The sequence below is a fragment of the Pseudopipra pipra genome, chromosome 12 (assembly GCF_036250125.1).
Source record: "Pseudopipra pipra isolate bDixPip1 chromosome 12, bDixPip1.hap1, whole genome shotgun sequence".
Classification (NCBI taxonomy): Eukaryota; Metazoa; Chordata; class Aves; order Passeriformes; family Pipridae; genus Pseudopipra; species Pseudopipra pipra.
In genome coordinates, this window is record NC_087560.1 from 17,415,010 (window position 1) to 17,437,247 (window position 22,238).

At 41.1% G+C, this 22,238-nt stretch overlaps 1 protein-coding gene across 10 annotated transcripts in view; it reads right to left on the reverse strand.

Annotated features, from left to right (window-relative positions):
• The window catches only part of LOC135421018 (protein FAM169B-like), a 47,957-nt gene that overhangs the window by 22,450 nt on the left and 3,269 nt on the right, over positions 1-22,238 (reverse strand). For 5 of the 10 annotated variants that reach the window (XR_010433826.1, XR_010433825.1, XM_064669137.1 and 2 more), the window contains exons 3-5: positions 20,700-21,066; positions 7,499-7,632; positions 4,679-4,778 (exon numbers count right to left, since the gene is read on the reverse strand). Coding sequence is in view for 8 of the 10 variants with exons in the window: in XM_064669137.1 (XP_064525207.1) it covers positions 4,679-4,778; positions 7,499-7,632; positions 20,700-20,790 (325 nt within the window). In the remaining 2 variants the exon portion in view is untranslated. Of the gene's footprint in view, positions 1-4,678; positions 4,779-7,498; positions 7,633-11,501; positions 11,587-19,988; positions 20,144-20,699; positions 21,067-22,238 lie in introns of those variants that run through there. The other 5 variants (XM_064669141.1, XM_064669140.1, XM_064669139.1 and 2 more) reach the window with 5 other exon arrangements.

The window sequence follows — 22,238 nt, forward strand, 5'->3', positions numbered from 1 at the left end:
CAAAGAAAATATTTCAGCAAGAAGAACTTTTATTGTCTGCACAGTGGTGACATTCACCTCACGAAAGCACATGGTCACAGTTTCAGGATTGCTCAAGAACACCAGTATCTGTACTACGATCAAATCGGGCAGCTAGCATGCCCATTTTTAGATAAAAAGATAATATATAATACAGGAAGTATGTGGCCAAGAACAGCACAGGGCTCATACCCCTTGAGTCCTAAGAGAGCTCCATCAACTGGCTCTCTAACCCACCCAACAAAGGACAAACACAAGAAAGTTCAAACCCATCTATGAGTTAGAGACAAATTCACACACAAGGAAGTGAAGTGACTTTGAGGACAGGGTTCATCATTTACCTGTTTTAGCCCCAGGTTATACAAATGTCACCAATGCACACAGGTTGGTTTCCTTTTTTGCTTCAGCCTCTATTGCTCCCACTGGCTTTAAGGCTTAGCTAACTTATATTCCAAATAAATTATTAAAGCATGTGCCAGAAAGCATCACACTTTGTGCACTGGGTTAACAAGGAAGGAGCACTGCACGCAAGGGCAGATGCCTGTTTATAGCACCAGATTCAATTCATTAAATATTATGCACTTACTTGCATGGGAGTTTCATACCCTTTGTGTGATGGATTCAATCTGTTCCCTCAAACCCTTCCTTCCCTCTGCTTTCAAATGCAGCAGCCACTGCTCCATTACACATCCATGAAACATGCAGCTACAAAGGGAGCTGAGTCACACAAAGGGGACATTACAGGCCAAATGCTGACTTTAATGAGAGCTGCACAGAGGTTTGGCACACAGCTCAGACATACAAGACACACAGTAAAGGTCAGAGAAGTTTAAAAAGGCTTTGAGGAAAATAGGAAGATGCATAACCATGTTGGAAGGAGTTACTTTTATAGAACATTTACTGTGCTATTCAATAATTTAAATGTATGGAAGGGAACACTAGTTGACATAGCAACTGTCACATCACATTACTTGAGCAACCTTATCTATATGGATGCCTTCCTTGAAGGAAAAACATTTCTCCAGATTTCACACAAACATATGTACTTCGCTTTTTGTTATCATTTTTCAAGTCAACATCTGGTCTGCAGTTAAATCCATCCATGCTTCCCCATACTCTCATTTTCATTTTATAATCAACTTGGAGGAGCACTATTTCAAATGTGAACATGATTTGTGAGACCACATGTTCCTTCTCTTTTCCCAGTCCTGCTGTTCTTTCCAAGACATTGGGTTACGTTCACCTGATCATGAGAGATTGAGTTGTTGCCAACACACATCACTTGAACCCTGTGAATCACCTTGTACATGATTACAATGACCTTGCAACTCTTAAGACTTGATGTGTTTGATCTTGCACTTGCAAGACCAGGTGAAGTGGATCAAGTCCAAAGCATTTCAGGTCACAATTAATGGAGTTTATACATGCTCAGGTGGGTGGTTTGCCCTGTAAGCCCCAGCTTGCTAAACCTCAGTACTTTCATCACTTGCAGTCAGACAAACATACTCAGTGTTGCAAGATGCACATGATTCCACAGCACAGGGGTATTTGGAACCCAGTACTGAGCTGAATTAGGCACTGAGAATAATGCAATTGTGATTATGAAATGTCTCCTTTAGCTAGGCAAACATGGATCCCTTCCCAACTCAGGCCTGGATTATATTTTTACTTCCAAATGTTCCCACACTGGTGTGCAACTATTTGAATGAAATGTGCACATCAGGACTCTACAGAGAGAGTAAAGAAATAAAAATAAAGCAACATCCAGCTTGGTCCTCCTTTTTCCCCTGCCTTATCTGAACTGCTGAAACACATCCCTCAGTCCCAAACTAAATAAAGGCAACGATATATAGGAGAGATGTAATTTGAGTTTAATAAATACAGAATTTACCACTTCTTTATCTTAGATAAAGTCATCTTTACCTTAATTCTGACAGTATTTCAAATTGATGGTACACTTACAGAAGCTGGTTTTGCCAGATTTCCACATTGGAAGGAGGATGGTAAATCACCCCAACAAGTAGTTCCATGCAACCAGTCCTAGGTGAGCTCTGATACTGGAGATCCTACATCAAACCGTGTTCTGCAGCTGGGTCCTGTCTTTAAAATGCAATAAGAGCATTTTCCTCTCTTTCCTAAGAGTTTTGTCTAAATAAATATGCTAAAGCTTGGGAGGCAGGCAGATGCTGCAGGAATGGCAGCCACTCAAGTACCTCAGATTATCTTTCCTGCAACCAGCTACGTTGTCTTCTATAATTCAAGTTTTACTCAGTGATTTGTGGCAAATGTCTTGTGATAAATGTTCCAAGGCATCTAACAGTTATTGTGAATTATTATATACAGCACACAGAAAATGCCACAATAAGGTATGTTTATTTAGTGTTATAAAGATGTTAATCACCCATGTTATGCTCTGTAGGCTCTTACAATACAATTTACATTCTCATAAAAATTTCTATACAGATATACTAACAGAACACAGCACTCAGCCCATCAAAAATAAATTAAAAATGCTTCCAACCAAGACCTAGTCCTATGGAAAAGCTGCCATACCCATTTTCTCTTTGAAATATGCAGATCATTTCAGACCACAAGCTACACATCAACTTCTGGACAACCCATGTGATCAAGATCATCAGATATAAAGCTCAGTAGTGGAATACACCCCTCTTTAACCCGTGTTCAAGAATTAAATGCCATCAAACTGAAACACCGTACGTGGGGACAACCAGGAAATCTGCTTCTAGAAGCACCCCTGGTATGAAAGAAAACTAAAATGCAGAGGCAGTGGACAGGTAGAGAAAGAGAAGAGATCAACATAAACACACACCTCAGCAGGCTTTAGAGAACTCATGGAAATAGATTAAAAATCATCTAACAAAACCAAAAATCACATCGAATTTGATGTGTGTAGGAAGGCTGGCCACATGTTTACAGCACATAAAATCCAGAAGCAAAGAACTTCCAGTAAAATCCTTTAAATCATACTTTTAGAAGGAAATATTAAAAGCCAAGTGATGTAGGCCTTATTTAAATAATTAGACCTTACTGAACTCTCTGTTTCTGTGACGATGGGCTGGTAACTTAAGCTGAAGTTTTGCAAGGTGGTCACAGCAGTCAGTCAGGCTGTTGTTTATAATATAATAAGGTGTTTATTCTGCCAGGTTTAACCTTTTAATGAGGACAGCTATCATGTAATTTAGGCTCCAACATGGACTTGTTTGACTTGTTCCTGTGAGAAATCATTTTCCTTGTGTGCATGTATCTCATTAATACTTGTTGTTCCTAATACTATGAGATCATTTAACTGAAGAGCTGTGCTAAATGCACTTTCACCTGCATTTATTTAATAATTCTTTATTTTTGCCTTGTAGTTACAGATCCCAATTCCTCTTGTGCAGCCTGAACTAACTCACTGCTGTTTTCAACTACATTCCTTTGAATATGAGTCAGGAGGTGTGAACAACTGCACTCAGAGCAAGTCTGGCCTCCAGTGTAGACACTTCTCTCCTTTATCACACCAGTGCCTGTATGTCTCTTCAGGAAAATATTAATGGAATATATAAATTAATGGCAGGAAAGGAAGTCAACAACAACAGCTTTAGAGGGACCAGAAAGTCTTTTGACTACATTTGTAACTTGGGAAGGTCTCCTACCTTCAACTGTGTGAATCATAACCCATTAGCAAATGTCCAATTGGAATCGTATGTAGGAGCTGGGAAACTGCAGAGTTCACCTCCAACCACAGATGATTTTAATCTGCTTTTTGTTCTTCTGAAGAAATTTCCTGGTTATGGGGTTTGGACTGAACAATGAACACTTACTTAGAGTAACAGAACCTGTTCTGGGAGTGCAAGATCGTTACCTGACACACTTCAGAACTGAACACAGAGCGCCAAACTTTGTGCCTTGCCTTTGTTCTATTATTAAGAATACTGGCTAGTAAGGCCTTTCAAGCATAATTTATGGCTTATCCTCTAAAAAGAAAGTATACTTTTAAAGACAGATGTCATTAGTTCGCTGCCACATTTGGAAGCTGAAAGTTTAAGAGGCTTCATGTGTTCTGCATTTCCTAAGCAACACAATGGGTCAATGCAAAGGTTCATGTCTCCATTGTAGATGTTCCAAAAATTCCACAGCCCACTGCTTCACAACAGCTCCAACACTCCTCATCTAATCTGTGCACCAGTAGATACTCCTCACACACCAATACTGCAAATAAAAGGCAATTAAACCTAGAACTGAAGACAATATCATAAATAAAAAAAAATATACAAATAAGAATGAGTAAGAAGCAATACAATTTCATAGCTGTATTTTATTGCTAATGGATTTCAGAATTCTACCCAAACTATAATGTACATCATCCTGAATTAGAAAAATATTACCCCAATCGAATAAAGTCACAAAGAGTAACAGATTTTTCCAAGGTGATTTTTCTCCTACCAGCAGAGAATTTATGCACAGAATTTAAAAGCTCTGATTGTCAATTTTTCCTTCTAATCAGCAGCTCATCATCACAAATCCTTGACAGGTAAACTGAATCCACTTCACATTCAAAACAAAACCCAGAATATTTAAATATACAAACAAACAGATCATCTTAAAAGTAAAGAAAGTACAACTACTCAAATTTCAAAATATTTTGACCAATTCTAACCTGTCTCTTTATCCTTTGGATCAGTTAACAGCAACAGTTTGCAAGTAGGATTATTTCGGTAGAGGGGGACAAAACACACACAGGAATCTTCAAGTTTAACCTAAAAAACAAACAAGCCCTGTAGCTGTTTGTACTGCAAAGCTCACCAGAAGTATGTCATGTATCAGATGCACTTATGATATGTTTTATTGACATGCAGGGTATAAACTCAGCTCAACACCCTCTCAATCCTCAACTTCAAGGCACTGAAACATATATAATACTCTAATATTATCCATAAGTAATGTTAATTTAAAAGAAATCAAGCTACTGAAGTTTAGCAAAGCCCTTAATGCTGACTTGCTGTGGTTAGTCCATAACCTGGCTCTGAACAGCTACATGCAGACAAATGGTGTTATGAAAGTCCAGACACATCAAATGAAAACAAATACAACTTGCACTTCTTACAGCATCCTCCAGCTGAGCACTTGTGGTGTTTTGCAAACAATGAATTAAAGCCTCGGGGTACAGGGAGTATCAAAGCATTAGGGCAGTGCCTGGGCAGTTTATCTGCAAGGCACAGGGAGGGTGGATAATTGGCACAAGGTAGTTAAGTTGAAGGCAAAGCTAAAATCAAAATGCAGCTCTCAAGCTTTTGGTCTTAGACTACATGATGTGACACATAAACACAAAATTACTGTGCTCAAACAGCTCTATATGCATAGAAATGACGATTTCCATATGAATATTGCAAATGCTGTCATGTAAGTTTAGGTACAGGCAAAGAGTGTGCATGACTTAGCACAGTATGTACTGTACTTTCCAAAATCTGGTCCATTGTGTATGTGTGGGTGTGCCTCTCTCTCTAATTGCACCCATTTGTCAGTTTGCTATGAAACTCAAATCATTCATGTGATACATTTAATATTTCTTGGTGCACGGAAAGAGTATGAATATGGATTATTCAGGATAACAACTTTAAATTGAAACCACTGTTTGCTGGTTTATGGGTGCCAGAATCTTGGAATCATCTCTGCAAACACTGGACTCCAGGAAAAAAAAACCTGTAAACTGCTTGAAAACTGTATTCATGAGCTTGCCTAAATCTCAGTATGTTCTGGGGATTCAGTCACTCTTTGCACGCTTCAAACATAACAGCATCAATGTCACTATGGCACCTGGGAGCATTACCATAATTAAAAGGCCAGGACTACTTCCAATGCTGTTATTTTGTTTGATAAGGTAATGTGCACTTTCACAGGTGTTAACAACACCAGCAGGAGCCAAGCACAGCTCTGTGTGTGGCTGCTGCCAACATGCTCCCATCCTGACTTGCAACAATCCTGGCTATTTGTGTCCTGAATGCCTGACCAAGCCATACCTAAAAGGAGTTCTGTGACCCGAGCAAGGGGGACTGACAGCCACTTAACTCCTGCTAAATAATTATTCACACTTGCCAGTCCTGCCACTTGAAACCTGCTTTAATTCAGATGCAGAGGAGAAAAAAAAAGCTTGATAATGCAGTATTCAAACACCAAAATCCTCATCCTCCAGGTTGCAGGTATATAACAGAGATTGTCAGCTGGGATGTTCACTGGGAATGGAAGCTTCACCTTATTACATTTAATTCATTTTTAATTACAAAATATCAACATTCTTTGAGCTATTTATTATAGAGTATAAGGAAAAAGACAATACAGCAAGAACATTAGCATCACTTGTGCCCTTGACTAGCTGTCTGACTGCAGATTAGATTAGACCTGAATTAAATGAATGCAAAGAGAAATGTGTTGCTATGAGACTCAAATCAGTCATGTGATATATTTAAGGGTTGGTGACAAGTCACAAAAGCAAAGACAGTTGTGAATCAAAAGCCATAAGTCCACCTTTAACTGCTCTCCCCGTGTGTAGCCACTGCAGGAACACACACAGCACTGTCGGGATTTTAACTTCCCCTCCCATCCAATGGAGCAGCAAATGAGCTTCCAAAAGTACAACCAGGCACGAAAGGCCGAGGTAAGGACACAGAAGCCCTAAACTGGGGGATCTTTGCATTTTCAGGTCTGTTTGTATTTAACCCTACAAGGTCCACTAGAGGGCATTAAAAGAGTATTTAAACCCAGTTACATTCCCAGTTCAAAGCCGAAGCTGAACCCACCTGGAGCAGCATTTTTCTGGAAACTACTACATATCCTATTCCTAAACTGCAGAAAACCCACACTGTTGCAAACATTTATTTCACCTAATCCAATTTCTGCTTTTACAGTACAATAACAGGTAGTCCAACACACCTTTTATGATCTAGAATGAAAGGTTTCATAAGTTGACTGATGTAAAAATTTTTAATAGGCCTGTTCAGTCACCTGCATTCCCCCAGGTGGCTTAGGAATGGACCCTAAAGCACTGACACCTATAGGATTTATGCTGATCAGAACTCCTTCGGGAGAAACCATAGCCAAAATTATCAATATAAGTATTGGAAAGAATGGAAACAAACAATGGGCTGTGTCACAATACCTGTGTAAACTGCACAGCAGAGGCAGAATACAGAGCTGCACCACAGCATAAACCTCGACCAACTTACTTTTGGTCCAGTCCTGTAAGGAGGCAGGTCAAGATGCAAAGTTCACCTAAGTACTCCAAACCCTCTTCCAGACACATGCAGTTGAAGCTCATCTCTCATTTACAGCATGCAAACTATGAAATAATGCAGGATTTGATGATTTTAAGAGATCTGCAATCCAGCCACACCAGTTTATCCCTGTTCACAGACAATGAGCACAACCAACAAACTAATTTCCAAGTATGGAACTTGCAGTATGAAAAACATCAGCCTACTACCTCTTGTCCTCCAGGGATGGAAAAAACATCAGCAGTGGGCAATGATTTCTTCAAGAGTTTTTCATAATATGTTTGAGCATCTCCTTGCAGAACCTCTGGATCTTCTGCTATTGTATCGACCAAGCAAAGGCAACCTGTAGTTAAAATAAAACACAAGATGTTTTGACTTTTTAAATGAACTAAGAAACATGAGTTTCAAAACCCCAGTTTCCCCAGGAGCTGCTTGCTGTAGCTGGGGCCTTAATGATCTCATTAGAGCCTTTTGGATAACCCTAGTCTAAAACAGTAATGCTAGTAAAAAATTAACAGTATGTTATTTAACTCTTGACATGCAATTTTACAAAGGAGATCCATGACAGCATCAAATCACTTTTGTCTCCTTTGAATTCAACAAGCAGAGTCTCAAATTTCTCTAGGTGTAAGTAAATTGCTTTAAAGTTGGAAGAGGGGAAAAAAACCCTTCAAAACACAGCCTAAGACCAAAAATATAACAGGGAAAGAATTCCAAGGATTCCACTCTTTCTTGGAAGTCTGCCCCTTTATGGGTCAGTTGTAGATCATTAGGGTTTTATTTCTCTTTTTTGAGTAACTTCAATTGGGCACTTTCACATCGGCGAAAGAATGTAAAAAATATTAAAACACACACACAAGACTTCCCAAAATAGTAACATCCCCTTTTATGCAACATAACTTTTAATCCACGTGATTCAACGCCAAAGGGTATTTGTTAATTGCATGCAAACAAAAACCTCACACATCTGATGCCTGTTACTTAAATGCAAAGTCCCACTTGGTGTTCCTGAAGAACCAATAACCTCCTCCTGATCTAACAAACCTGTCTGGTGGCTCATCACCAGCCCAAGAGAAAGAACATAAGAAATGTGTTGCTGTCCAAACGGTGTCCTGCCAGTCTTCCATCACAGGAAGGAAATAATTTCAATTTAAGGGGCTTTCAATCAACCAGCTACACCTGCAGCTCTTGTAAGCCCAAAACTGAGGACAAAATCTTCTCCCACACTGCTGTAGTTGGAATCTTAGTTCTGAATGCTCCATTTTTAATCATGGTTTGGCCTCGCACAGCAGCTCCTGTGGCTCAAGTGAAATGTGGAAGAACTGCACAGTAAGTGCAAAATAAATGGCTGAGACAACAAAGAGTGTTGTAAGAACCACTGCAAGAATATCTATATCAAGATTCAGAAATTACGAATCATAAAAGTACCATATTGAAAATGATGAAAATGATACCTTTCCACATAAAAGTAGGAGCAAGGGATTTGTAGTGCCAGTCCAGACTATTCATCCATGGTCCCACCATTCTCCCTCCAGCAGTGATCTGCATCTGATTTCTCAGCAAAGGGTAAGAAACTGCAGCTGATAATTCACCACTACACAGCACTGCTTAAAATGCTTTAAACACTATTTTCCTGCCCTTTGCAGGCAATCAGCTTCTATCCTGAGGCTTGACAGCAAAGCTATGTATTCAGAATGCTGAACAGAAGCTACTCTGTAAATGTGTTTCATGGTATGTTTGTATGTGACAAAATGGGAGAGAAAAGAGCATTGCAACACTGGCAAGTTGGGTCACATTATAAAATCCCAGGCAGTCCTTAGGAGGGTTTCTTCTGCAGAAAGTGTGTACTGTGCAACACCACCAAGCAAAGAAGTCATGTGAGGAGAGAAAATAAAGACTATTATTAAAAACTTTGGTAATTCACAAAAGTAAATCTACTAGTAAATTAATTCTTTGCAAAAGAGCAGCACGCAAGACTTAAGTTTAGCACAAAGAGAAATATTTGCCATGCTAATAAATACTGTTCATGAGGTGCAGCTCACAAGGCTCCCTCCTGCCACGGCTCAGCCAATGCAGCTTCACAGCACAGTCATTTTCTGCTCCCTGAACAAAGCAACTGGTGCCTTCAGGGTCACATGAACCTCCTGGTACAGAACATGCTTGTACTCTAAGGCAACAGTGACCATCTGAAGGACAAAATTAGGTTACAAATTAAATATTGAGGCCTTAAAGAAAACTTCTGATGAACTTACCATCAAGACAGCTTTGCATAGAAGTAATTTTTTTTTAAAATATGTTTACAGATTTCCAGTTGTCTTTCCTGTGCAACACACTGAAAAGGCCCAAGTGAGTCAGGAGCACATACTCCAATAAAAGGGAAATCAAAAAATTTTTCATTAAGAAAATTAATGTCTCAGCCTCTGTGTGTGAGGGGAGGAGGGAAAGTGAGGTTCCTTTAGGAACAATATGGAGCAGAAGTCTCACTTTAGGTCCCCTGGAGTGTTCTCAAGAAGTCAGGGAGCTAAGGCTGGCTTTGGTGAACATCCCCCCAAACCTGCACACACATGCACACACCATTCATACTGTTCAGCTGCCACAGGCAGGAGAAAAATCACTTGTCTGAATTTTTTTGAAATCAACTAATGTGTTTCCCAGTACAAAGTGACAAAATAATATTTGCACTGGTGTGCATGTCCCTTTTACACGTTGTTTTTGTATACAGAAACACAAAAATCCCCTCAAAGTCTATACATAATTATTGTTATTAAGCATTTGACTAAATCAATAATAATTGCTGTCTAACAGGATGTTACAAAGGTTCCTAAAGAAAATGCAAAATAATTTAACTTCACTTTAAAATAAAAGCAGTGCTGCTCTCCCATGAGTGCTTCAGTCTGAGGACCCCACCAGCATCTTGGGATAGCAAAATCACCAAGTTCCAAGGAAAGCTTTTTAACTTAATTGGAATGACAGGATTTTATTTGAATTTGCTCTTCCCCAGCAGCAACAAAAGAGCACATGGTGGCAGGCAGTGTGCCAGGCCCCTGCCAGCACTCCTTGGACGGGCACTGCTCACAAAGGGTTACCCTGAGCAGGGGAAGGAGAGAGGGCCCAGTCATAAAAGGGGCCTCTCTCTGCAGCCACAGAGGAGGGACCATAAACCATAAGGAGGGTAAATTTAGAACGGGAGGCCTCCTGCATGAGAGAGATTCCTGACAGTGCCACTGCAGAGGCTGAGACCTTAAACAGCCAAAGCTGGTAAACAAGGTCAAGGCACCATCGGGCGAAGGGTTCACAGACAGACACGGGGCTTTGTCTCTCCCAGGGCATCCAGGGCAGAGGAGGTGGAAGGGTGGGCAATTCCACCGGGAAAACCTACCTGGAGGTGAATAAAGGAGAAACCCGAAGGAGCATGCTTCCATTTCAAGCATGCAGAATAGATTTTAAAGCAAAAACAAGCAGTGCATCTGCTTCTCCTCTCTTTTGTTTCCATGGAGCAGCCTGGGCCACGTTCTCAAGTGAGGATGTGCAAGTACATCTCCTCTCACTACAGTGATCTGTCATCAATTTGACTGGGAATCTCATTTTTAAAGTGAAAAGCTTTTAATAGCTTAAACCAGCTATAAAAACAAGCAGCACTGCCCATAGCACTCAGTCATCTTTAGGAGGTTCTACCCTCCAGCACCTCTAAGTAACTCAGCCTAAAACATCATGCAACTCTGACAATAAGGCATAAACCAAGGCCCCTGTTTCAGTCCTGATCCCTAAACTCAGCTTTTTCTATACCCATTGCTATTCCATCTCTGATCTCCTCCAGAAGAGAGAGCTGAATTTCATGGGGATTTCATTAAGTGGACAAATATCCTCCTTGAGAGGTTAAAGTAAAAATTTTACATCACTTAGGACCCAAAAAGATCAATATGTGGGAATCCATATATATCTAATTAACATGCATATGGTCTGCATCAGGTAGATAAATAACAAATGCAATCACAAAATGGGAAACAATACTTTAAACTAGAAATAATTCTTGTAGATTAAAGACAGACTTCCATCATTACAGATTCAGCAAGAATTTCTTTCTACCAGATAAAGTAAGCAGGAAATATTTTTCCATGGGCAAAAGAATCTATGCTCAACACAACAGAAAACACATGGTGCACAGAGTTGTATGTGAAATTCAACAAGTGAAACTGCAGACTGCTGAAATACCTGAAGGTGAAGGACATGCTTCCATCTAATCAGATATTCTGAAGATTCTTCTTGATGGTCCTTTTATATCCCCTGCAACTAAACCCTGTGCCATAACAGAAAGAATTGAACTAGAACACAGATAACCACAGACTTACCTCATTAATATAATGCTACAGCAATTCAAATAACCATTACATCCCTCAAGCTCTCTTTCACTAGACCAGTCATTTTAATATCAGTGTATTATCTAACAAACCAGTTACAATTTGGGACAATCAACTCTGTCTCATCATAAAGATGCTTTAAATAGTCATTCAAGTTTCAAATTAGTAGGTACTGCCAATACACTTGTTATTTTTGACCATGAAGCCAATGCAAAATTTATTAAACAAGAGATATTTCATGGAATCATGGAGTGGTTTGGATTGGAAGGGATTGTAAAGATCATCTTGTTCCAATCCCCTGCCATGGGCAGGGACACCTTCCACTAGACCAGGTTACTCAAAGCTCCATCCAACCTTGCCCTGGACACTTCCAGGGATGAGGGATATTTGCTTCCACTCTTAAGAATATTCCATTCCTGCATTCATGTGTAGCTAATTAAGACTGTTTCCTTAAGCCAACAGAGTTGGGGATGCAGTTTTTCCCAGCCCAGACACACCACTGGGTTGATTAGATGCACTGAGGTATTGCTGGTACTCCCAGGAAAGGAGGACTTGTTGAAATGCCCATTACAGAGATTTGTAAGGGCACTCAGGATGCACCAGATTGTAAAGCAAAATACATCAACCTCACCGTAGATGAAGCATGAAAAGTGTTATGTCTGAAGTGAATTAATCATTTATCCTACAACCACTTTTTCGTGTTCTACAAACACAGAGGAGGATATTACATGCATCCATTAGGAACTGTATGTTTACACAAGAGCCATCAGCCACCACCGGATTTGTATCTGGACTTTGTACATTTGTGCAAATCTGTGCATAATTTGACATGCAAAAAAATGAAAAACGCCTCAGTCAGATTTCTAGTGGTGCAGGAACAAGACAGATTAAAAAAATTTAACATTTCTAACTTTCAAGTCTCATTATTTTTTAAGTCACTTTTGCCATGTCTAATGTTCACAATAGCAGCACTGGCTTTGTTCGCTGGCTTTATTTTCATGCCAATAGATTTCACAATAACAAAAAAAAAAACAACCCAAAAAACAACTTCAGCAGGTTTTGAGTGTCTCTGACAGTATTGTGAGGTTTTTTTGTCCAAGAAATATTTTCCCTTTTTTTCTTTTTAAATCAAAACCCACTTTGCAATACGAGACGAACATGTGGACCAAGACAAAATGACAGCATATCCTGCCACTATTTAGGAGGGAGCATTCTGGTAATTAAACCACACAACTGAGCCCAGAACTCTTAAGATTTATTCTTAACACAGGTGTGGTTTTGGGGCCCCTACCAAATCACTCTGGTTTCTTATCAGTTAAGTGCGTGTCTCATCCACCACTTCAAAAAGGTGTGACCTCCTCATCAGTGTCTTTGGAGTCACAACATAAGAAGACAAAGATGTAACATAAATTGTTCTCTGTTCTCCTGTGGACTGTCACTGACACACCATGGCAGCACAACCAGGACAATGGCTAGGATCCAATGCTAAGGGGGTTTTTGCCCTTCTAAATCACACACCCATAACTGAAGTGCTGTCCCTTACCCTCTGTGTTAAACAGAAGTGCTTCACATCAGCTCCCCTCCTTTCCTTCCCATGAGCTTGAACAGCTCTGTGCATGTGGTTAGCATTAGACATCCACACTTGTTTAACCTTCCAAAGGAAGGAACAGGTCTTTGGCACGTTCCCGGGAGCACAGGCACAACCTGACTCTCATATCCTGCATTTAATTGAGCAAATACATGTCAAAAACCCAAGTTCCAGTGCAAGTGAAACCTCAGCATCGTAACAAAGTGTGGTGGAAATGGAGCCAGTGGGCAAGGCCGTGGTGTGGGATCTGCCCAACAAGGCAAGGCAGCTCTTACCACGTGCTGCCCATCATTAATGAAAGCAAAGTTCTTCCCCACTGTGTTGCTTTTCCCCATTATTAACAGAGCAATCACTACTGGAATATAAAGGATGGAAAAGATGCCTTGGTGCTACCAGGTTTCCCTGTTTCAATCCAAAAATGCCATTTATATATTACTTCCTATCCTATCACAACTCAAATGGCAAGAAGGGCTTCAGAACACCAAATATAAGCTTCTGTCTGCAAATAATTTTCTGCTGTGGAATCAATAATTGAAGGCAGAAAAGAAAAAAATAATCCTAATCCCATTCCCAATTAAGAAATCAAACATTAAATAGATGAGTTCAGACATAGCTATACATGGCACTACTACAAATTTTGTCCCTCAAACGTCAGGCATCCCAAATGCAGGATGCCATCCTGTTAGACATCACATTCCCACTAATATATTTTTACTACTTATTTCAGAAAAGAGAAGAAAAAACCTTTAAGCACACACATATCTTTAGCAGGATGTAGATGAGAAAAGGCTCTGAAAAATGTCAAACACCTTCAACTTCCACTCGCTTCAATGTGCTCTGAAGGCCCTCAGAACATTCTGTTAGCAGGGTCTATAAAACATGTGCTATTTATTTTCCAAAACTTCAAGTAATCCACAATTTATGAAATGGAAAAAAAAATTAGGCAAGGGAATTAAATAACTGATTTAATTATTTAGCTCTTTTTGGACAAACACCTGGATGAAACTATTTAAAATGTTTTCAAGGCTGGAAAAGCAAGTGCATACTAAAGGGATATTTCCTCCACTCTAACCTGCAGTACTCCCATAATGAAAGTTCCAAAACCAGGTTCCAACTCTTATCTTATTTTTCCTCAGATGGATCTTTAGCAGTGTAACTACTTACAAAAACAAAGCCACATCCAACTCACAGTACAGATAAATTAAAATACATCTGTGTAAACAGGCTAGCCCCGTCCTATTACACACAGAATGCACATCTGGGATGGCATGTTTAGCACAAAGTTCTAACCTCATGTAATTGAAAAAAGATGAGGAATTATGGCCCAGGAACAGACTTTACAACTAAAAACTGCAGCATTCTGTTAAACCATGGAAGTGCTACCAGCTGTGGCTATGACATATCAGGAATTCATACTTCTGCATATTTAACTTTCTTATTCACAGAGCTTAGATGTAAAAAAGAAAGAAGGGGCTTACAGAATAATTCAGGAAAAAAATATAATGCTGGAGAAAAGGGACACTCAGAATTGTAATTAATTAAGGCTTTAAGGTTCATGTTCACATCAGGTTTTTCTCAAGGAAATTCCACTGATTCACTGGGATTTCTGCTAATACCTCTGAATTTGTGAACATCAGCATTGAGTTCTTAATAAACACTGGTTTTTACACACTCAAGAAATGGGCAGAAATGTTCCTGGAAAAGTCTAACTTTGATTACTGAGGGCAGAGATGCGGATTTTTGGAATCACAGGATGGTTTGGGTTGGAAGGGACCTTAAAGACCATCTCATTCCAACCCCCTGCCATAGGCAAGGACACCTTCCACTATCCCAGGTGGCTCCAAGTCCCATCCAACCTGGTCTTGAACACTTCCTGGGATGGGGCAGCCACAGCTTCTCTGGGCAACCTGTTCCAAACTTGTCTTTTCTTGCACAGGTAAGCAAAAAAAAAAATCTAAGTTTGTCAACTTAATTATTTGTCTCTCCCCTAAACAAAATAAAACATACAAGAAAAATACACAAGTTTTCCAGAACAACTGGAAAGAGGCTGACTTGAAAGGAAAATGACAGCAAAGATTCTGCAAAGAGCAGCAGAGCTTTTATGAATCTCAAGTTCAAATGTAAATAGTGGCAATTCAATCCTTTCCAAAGATGGAAGATGGAAAGGAGAATGCACTGATCAAAAGTCATCCTGTAACTTAAGGGAAAAGAGGAAGACAATGACTCCCATAGTCATAAACAAGGAATAGTGAAATGGCAGGAAATGACAACTGAGTTTGGCAAATGGTCTACACAAGGATGATTTCATCCCATGGGGAGAAGCCAGACAGACTGACAGGACAGTTTCAGAAAACTGCTGCATTTTAATAATTTAAAATTATTACTGAAACGCCCACTGTCACCACCTGGCATCAGGGCTCAAATTTAAGTACCACATAAAACACATTTTCCTATTGCTACCATCACTAAAAGCAGGTGTGAGAAACCCAAGGTGATACCACACAAACTACAGCAGTGTGTGGCACACCAGGAGTACCTGAAAGCTCTGCTACCAGGAAGGACAACATTCCCAAATAAAACAAAAGCAGTGATGAAAATATGAGACAACTGTCTAGATATTCAGAGATACCAGCTTCAAATACCACATCATTTGAGTTGCAAATACTTTACATCTGACAGGCCTACTGCTCCCCACCAGCAGAGAGCACAAGTCTGCCTAAGAAAGCCCAGCAGCCTTTCTCCAAATTACTTGCAACGAGCAATTTGTCCAGCCAGAATAATCTCAAAATAAAGCAATTATTTTGAGGGGGGGAAAAAGGAAAGAAAGACACAAACAAACAAATCCCTTCCCCTGGTAATCCCAACTTTGCTGAATTTATTATGTGGCTGCAAATTAATATGTCACCTGCACCAGCTATCACAAGGTTGTCTCAGAAGTTCCTTTATTAAACAGCTGCAAGTAGTGGAGTAAATGTGTAAACATCTCACTTGCCTCTCCGTGCCATTGTGTCAGCTATTCTACATGCCTTTGAAGGTGCTCCAAAATCAGCATGGCTCTGCTTTTCCCTTTTTCTCCTTCTGGGAGGAGGAAAAAGCAGAGCAGGAAGGACAGGCTGGCAACAGGGGGATAACTCTGTGCTCGCTGTGCTCTTGACAGCAAGGCTGCGAGTGTTCAAATTCAGTTTACACGGGCTCTTCTGTAAGGACAAAAGAAACCACTGCTGGTGGTTAAAAATGCAAAAGGTTTTGATTGCAATGGCTTGAAAATAAGCCAAAGATATGACTAGGGGGAAAAACACAGCAAGGCAGCTATGACCAGAATGGAAGAAACAAGGAAAAACACATGGCTCGACTTCAGAGCAGAAAATTGACTTAGGCTTTGCATAAACGACAGCATACCTCCGAGCCTGCCTGATCCACAGTCTGCCTGGAACGGGAACATGTAGGCTAAAAGCAGAGCCTATTAAAAGGCATAATGTTTCTTAACGGCATCTGTTACATACTAATAAGCATTACTTAAAGGACACAGGCCTTAAATTGCTACCATGCACTTATCTGAAACTGTTGCAAGGCAATCGTTACCCAAATGTCACATGACACCATGGGAATCTGAATAATAGAAAATGTTTTTATTTCCTTTGGCTTGGAATCATTACGCAGGAAAAAAACATGGAGGCCCTTTCTGAGATTCTGAAACTGTGCAACTTCACAGGAACAAAGCTCCAGCGAGAATTCCACCAGCAGAGCCATTTGCCATCTGGTGTCAGTAATGCCAGAAAGACCAGCCACCAGGCAGAGGTTTCAAAGGTTACAAACACAACATTTTTAAGCACCCACAGACCTCTCTGTAAGCGAGCAGGACCCCCTTTAACTACAGATATGTGGGACCTGAGGGTCTGCCAATCGTTTTGCAAAGACAACATTCCAGAGCAGTGAATTGCAAAGGGTTTGGAAGTCTCTCAGTATGCAACCTTTCCACCATGTGGAAAATACATGCCAGCCTGTTCACGTAGGTTCTTATAACATGCTCACAACCAGGATGCCTGCACACCTCCCACTTGCAAACTGAAACCAGTTAGACTTTCTCTTGTGCTGTTTGTTTTCCCAAACTTTCCCCTCAAGGGAAGGAGTGTATTCACTGAAGTGCTATTATGGAAAAGGGCTCTGGTTTGTTTGCTGGGTTCTGGACTGTATTTTTTAGTTTGGGGGAAGTATTTAGGATTTTGTTTCCTGATTTCTTTTCTTTCCAGACCATAGCTACATATTTGTGCTGAAGAAAGCACAGTTTTGGTAACTTGCCTTACCTGTGGCAATGACAGCCCTTACCTCTTACATACACACACACCTCAGTCTGAATAAAATTTTGCCTGTTCCATCCATGAGATCTAAGTTCCACTATGGTTGTTCATCAGCCTCATCTTAGAGCTTTGAGTAGCTTTTCTAGATGCAGAGACCACATTTATGATGGTAGTGCCTATACAATACCTGAATTTTGTGGTTCCATCTTTCAGGCTATTGACCTCCTGCCTATAAACTGATTAACATGGATTTCATGGAGGGCAGGGAGATTTCCATCTTCCTCGAGAGACAGATGGAAATTTAAGACTTCATTAATGCAATTGCTAAACTAGATGTACAGGTTTCTCATTCTGTAACTATTTCTCAGGCTCCAGAGGTGTATATACTTGATTACTCACTGAATGTCCTTCCTGGCCTTTCTGTTGGATAGTTAAACACATACAAATCTGACTTCTGAAACGTTCTGAATCAAAAAGAATTTCTGAGGAGGCTCAATCTAAAACAAGAACCTCAAGTTCTAGGTCAACAGCTGCCCTGCTTCTCAACAGCAAGGTCTGCCTCGGACTTATAAGAGAGCTTAGAAACTTGGAAGTGTAAACAACCTTTCCCTGTGAAAATAGTTACAGAAACAGCCCTCAAGACTGAGCTGTAACATCTCAATTATAGCACAACACGAACTGTTGTTCATTTGTACAAGACCTAATGTCTGACTCCAACACGCTCTTAAAGCCTGCTGTACACTCAACTTTCTTATTATTAAAGATAGGTATATCCAACTAAATAACTATGCCAAAACTCAGACAATACCTAGAAACAACATAGCTGTCCCAAAAGAGGAAGGGGATGGAAGAACAACTATTCTAAGCATTCAATTTGAGAGCAATGAAAAAGTCAGGGAAAAATGCAGAACTGAAGTGCCCAACAATACAATGTTTGTTTGGACATGAAAAACCAAATCCCATTCATCTATTTTATTTAAAAACATCAGCAGAATTGAAAGCCTTCCAAAGGAAAAAAAAAATAGCATTATTACAAATGTTTGACTTCCATAAGTGGTTGATAGCAGGGAAAAAATAGAGCAATCTGACGGAGGCACATTTAGCCATGAGCAGCAAGAGGAACTAATGAACAACATCATTATTTTACTGAAGGGGATGAAGTAGGTGCTTTAGACAAATGGCAGCAACTTAAAATGTGTTTCAGAAGATAAATTCACTTTCTCTCCATTTACCTGCTAGCGTGACAAATTAAGAAAGAGGAGTATAAAAACAGAGCAGGAGGGAAAGCAGTGCGAAAGCTAACTGAGGTGATGCAATGGGCCCTTATCCAAACAAGTGCGTGAACAGAGATTCTTGGAAGTCTTCCTAGTCAAATATAAACCCAGAACACTGCACACGCCAGACTCCTTTGGAAATCCACGGTGGAGCACGTGCAGAAGATCCACCTGTGCTGAAATCAGGTCCCTTCCGAGGCACTGGGAGCAGGGCCATCCGGGAACTGAGGTAACATCTGTTCATCCCAGAGCAGTGCAAGCCCAGCGGGTACCGAGGGGCTGAGCAGCACTTTGCCCACTGCCGGAAACACCAGCAAATTAACTTCTCCTGGTTATGAGGAGATGAGCAGAGTGTGGCTTTTTTCAAAAAATATATCGGTTTCCATGTACTTCTTGTTCTGCTGTCACCTCACCAACAGCAAAAAAAAGGTTTTACTAAATACTTTTTAAAGAAAGCGTATTATATACTTTGTATACAGTATATACATATATAATAATATATTTTATAGTGTAGCATGCATACTGCTCTGTAGTATACGATGCCTTTTATATCTCATCTCTACACCAAAACAGTTCTACTAATTACGTTCGCATGGTCAAGAACCAACGTGTTTACTGCTGCTTTTGTCCCTGTAAAACCATGTTCCTTTTGTTAAACTGTGGGTTTGCTCAGTTTGAGTAAACAACTGCCGGCGGTGCCTAAGATTTGCCTTTAAAAAACTGCTATTTTTACGCCGTATTCCCACCGCTTTTTAGCAGCTCTCAAGCAGTGAGTTATTAAAGCCTTAAACTCATCCACCTGCGCTGAGACCCTCGAACACGCTCTGCACACAGGAGTCCGGGGATGAGCCTCTCGCAGCATCACCCTCCGAACCACAGCGGACGGGAATCATCGGGCCAGTCCTCTCTGCTCCAGGACTAGCCGAAAACCTGGCAAAGTTACCTGTACGCTTGGGATAAGGGGGGGGAAAAAAAACCCGTAGCGCCTGCCCCTGCGAGCAGGGGGTAGGGCTGTCCCACCTCCCTCAGGCGCAGCGGGCGCGGCCATGGAGGCGCGGGGCTCGCCCGGGCACGGCCAAAGGCAGAGATTCCCTGGAAAGACCCGAGTGTTCTGCGGCGTTGCAGCCGCCCGTGGCCATCCCGGCGGCGGGGCCCGGGCTGAGCCGCTCCCTCCCTCTTACCCGCGGCGGCTCTTCCTCCTCCCTCGGCCGCCATCACTTCCTGAGGGCGGGCGCGGGGCAGCCCTGAGGGCGGGACGGGGTGGGCGGTGGGATGGCGGCTGTGGGACCGAAGGACGGGGGTGGCGGCTGTGGGACCGAAGGACGGCGGCGAGGAACAGCCTGGCGACGTTCCTGGAGAGCCCAGCGGAGGCCGGAGAGCCCGGGGCAGGCTGAGGGAGTGCCCTGAGCCCCCGCCATCGAGGCACTGCCCCGGGCGAGGGCCAGCCCAGCGCTGCGTCTGAACTTAACAAAACTCCAATACAAATCCCACGTTATCTGTTTAAAAGGCACAGAACTACAAGGCATAGAGCTAGCGACAGTTTCTGTTAACCTGGGGAGGCGAGGGGGGAGAAGCAGTTTATGAGGGAAAATATGTATAAAAATTACATTTTTATAGCTTTCCACAGTGATCATTGTCAATCTGAAAAAGGAGTTTGGAAGACCTAGGCAAGCAGCCTGCTGTTCATTACCACAAACCATTAAACTGAGGTACGGGAGCTAAACTGAACACACAGCTGTCAAAATTAAAAGTAGAACTCAGGTGGTGACTCAGGGAAGCCTTCCTACCTGCACTGTACAAGCATTTAATTATTTTTAAAATAAGAGATACAGGTATCAAAGAAGTGAAAAGTGCACGGCAATAGCAATATGTTTGCAAAGAAACAAACTCACCTTTGCACTTATACCACCAAGGTACACTGTGACCTTGAGACAAAGTCCCAGAGCAGCATCTCGAGTGCTGCACATCAGCCAGGTACTTCATTGTCAGCACAGTGACCAAAAAGTCCTTAACACTGTTCTCCTTGCAAATGGCTTAAAACACATAGTGAAGTAAATTTATATTTTCTTTCCTCAACAGGGTGAAGCAATCTCAGCCCATCCACTGATATCAGATCACCATACCTTACAGAGCCTCAGAGGATTTCAGCCCATTCTGATGATCCTTTGTGCCTTCCACACACAGCCTGGAGGTTTGGCCATGCCATGGTCCAAGGTCTAGTTTGATGCAGCATTGCTGTGTGACCCTGTGTGAGTTTTACTGAGGAAAATCAGAAAGTACCTGAGTTAAAGCCATGAAATTAAGCTGAAGTCACAGAATTGCTGTTCGTAGGATGACAATAGTTAGCTGGTAAAAGATTCAAGTGAAAAGATAAAGAAGGAAAAAGAAAAAAAAGGCAGAAAACATGATGATAACTCAGTAATGCTGAGGATGAGCTCATACCAATAAATGTCAGAGACCAACTTTCCCCAGCATACTGGAAACTTCCTGGCCAGCTAAAACTCATCAGTTTTCTTATCAGGCGTGATGAGCATATTGCTGTTCAGCCTAGTAATCTCTTAGTGCAAGCTATCCTGGTTTGCATATTAGCTGATAAATAGTTACCTCAATTATGTGTATCCTGCTTGCAGAGTCTCTTTGTGCTGGTAAATGACATCTGAACAAAAGCAACCTGTTGGTCATGAGTTGCATGTTCTCCTGCTGAAGTACTTTCTCCCTATTATAAACAAAAATAAAGTTAAAAAAAAACCTATCCATACACAGCCTTTAGTTCTTGCTAATACTGCAGGAAGACCAGAACTGAAACTGCAACAGCCACACAACAGCTTGGCTACACTGAACTTATATACAGTGGATATTTTTTCCATTATTGCTAAACACTGGGTATAGACCAGTGGATTCAAATCCAGAAGAACTAATATAAACAAGGCAGTGACATAAAATATATAAAACTTTCTATCAAAAAACACACACTGGCACAGGTTGCCCAGAGAAGCTGTGGATGCTCCATCCCTGGAAGTGTTCAGGGCCAGGTTGGACAGGGCTTGGAGCAACGTGGGATAGTGGAAGGTGTCCCTGCCCATGGCAGGGGACTTGACACTAGGTGATCTTCAAGATTCCTTCCAACCCAGAGCATTCTGTAATTCAGGGGGAGGAGAAAGTAAGTGAAATTGTAAATATATTTTTCCATTTACTATTTTTACAGATTTTGTTACAGAAGAGGCCCCTGTCCACAGGGAACAGTGAGCTTTACACTGAAATGTTTGTCTCCTTTCTTTTTGTGACATTGCATTCCATCTACCTGAAGACCTGCTTCAGTCTTTCCCGAGGATCATTTATTTTTATTAGAATGGAAAAGAAATATAGAGCGTTAGATCCTGAAATTTCTATTTCCAGTCCCATTATAGTTTAGTGTTAAATAGCATAACAGC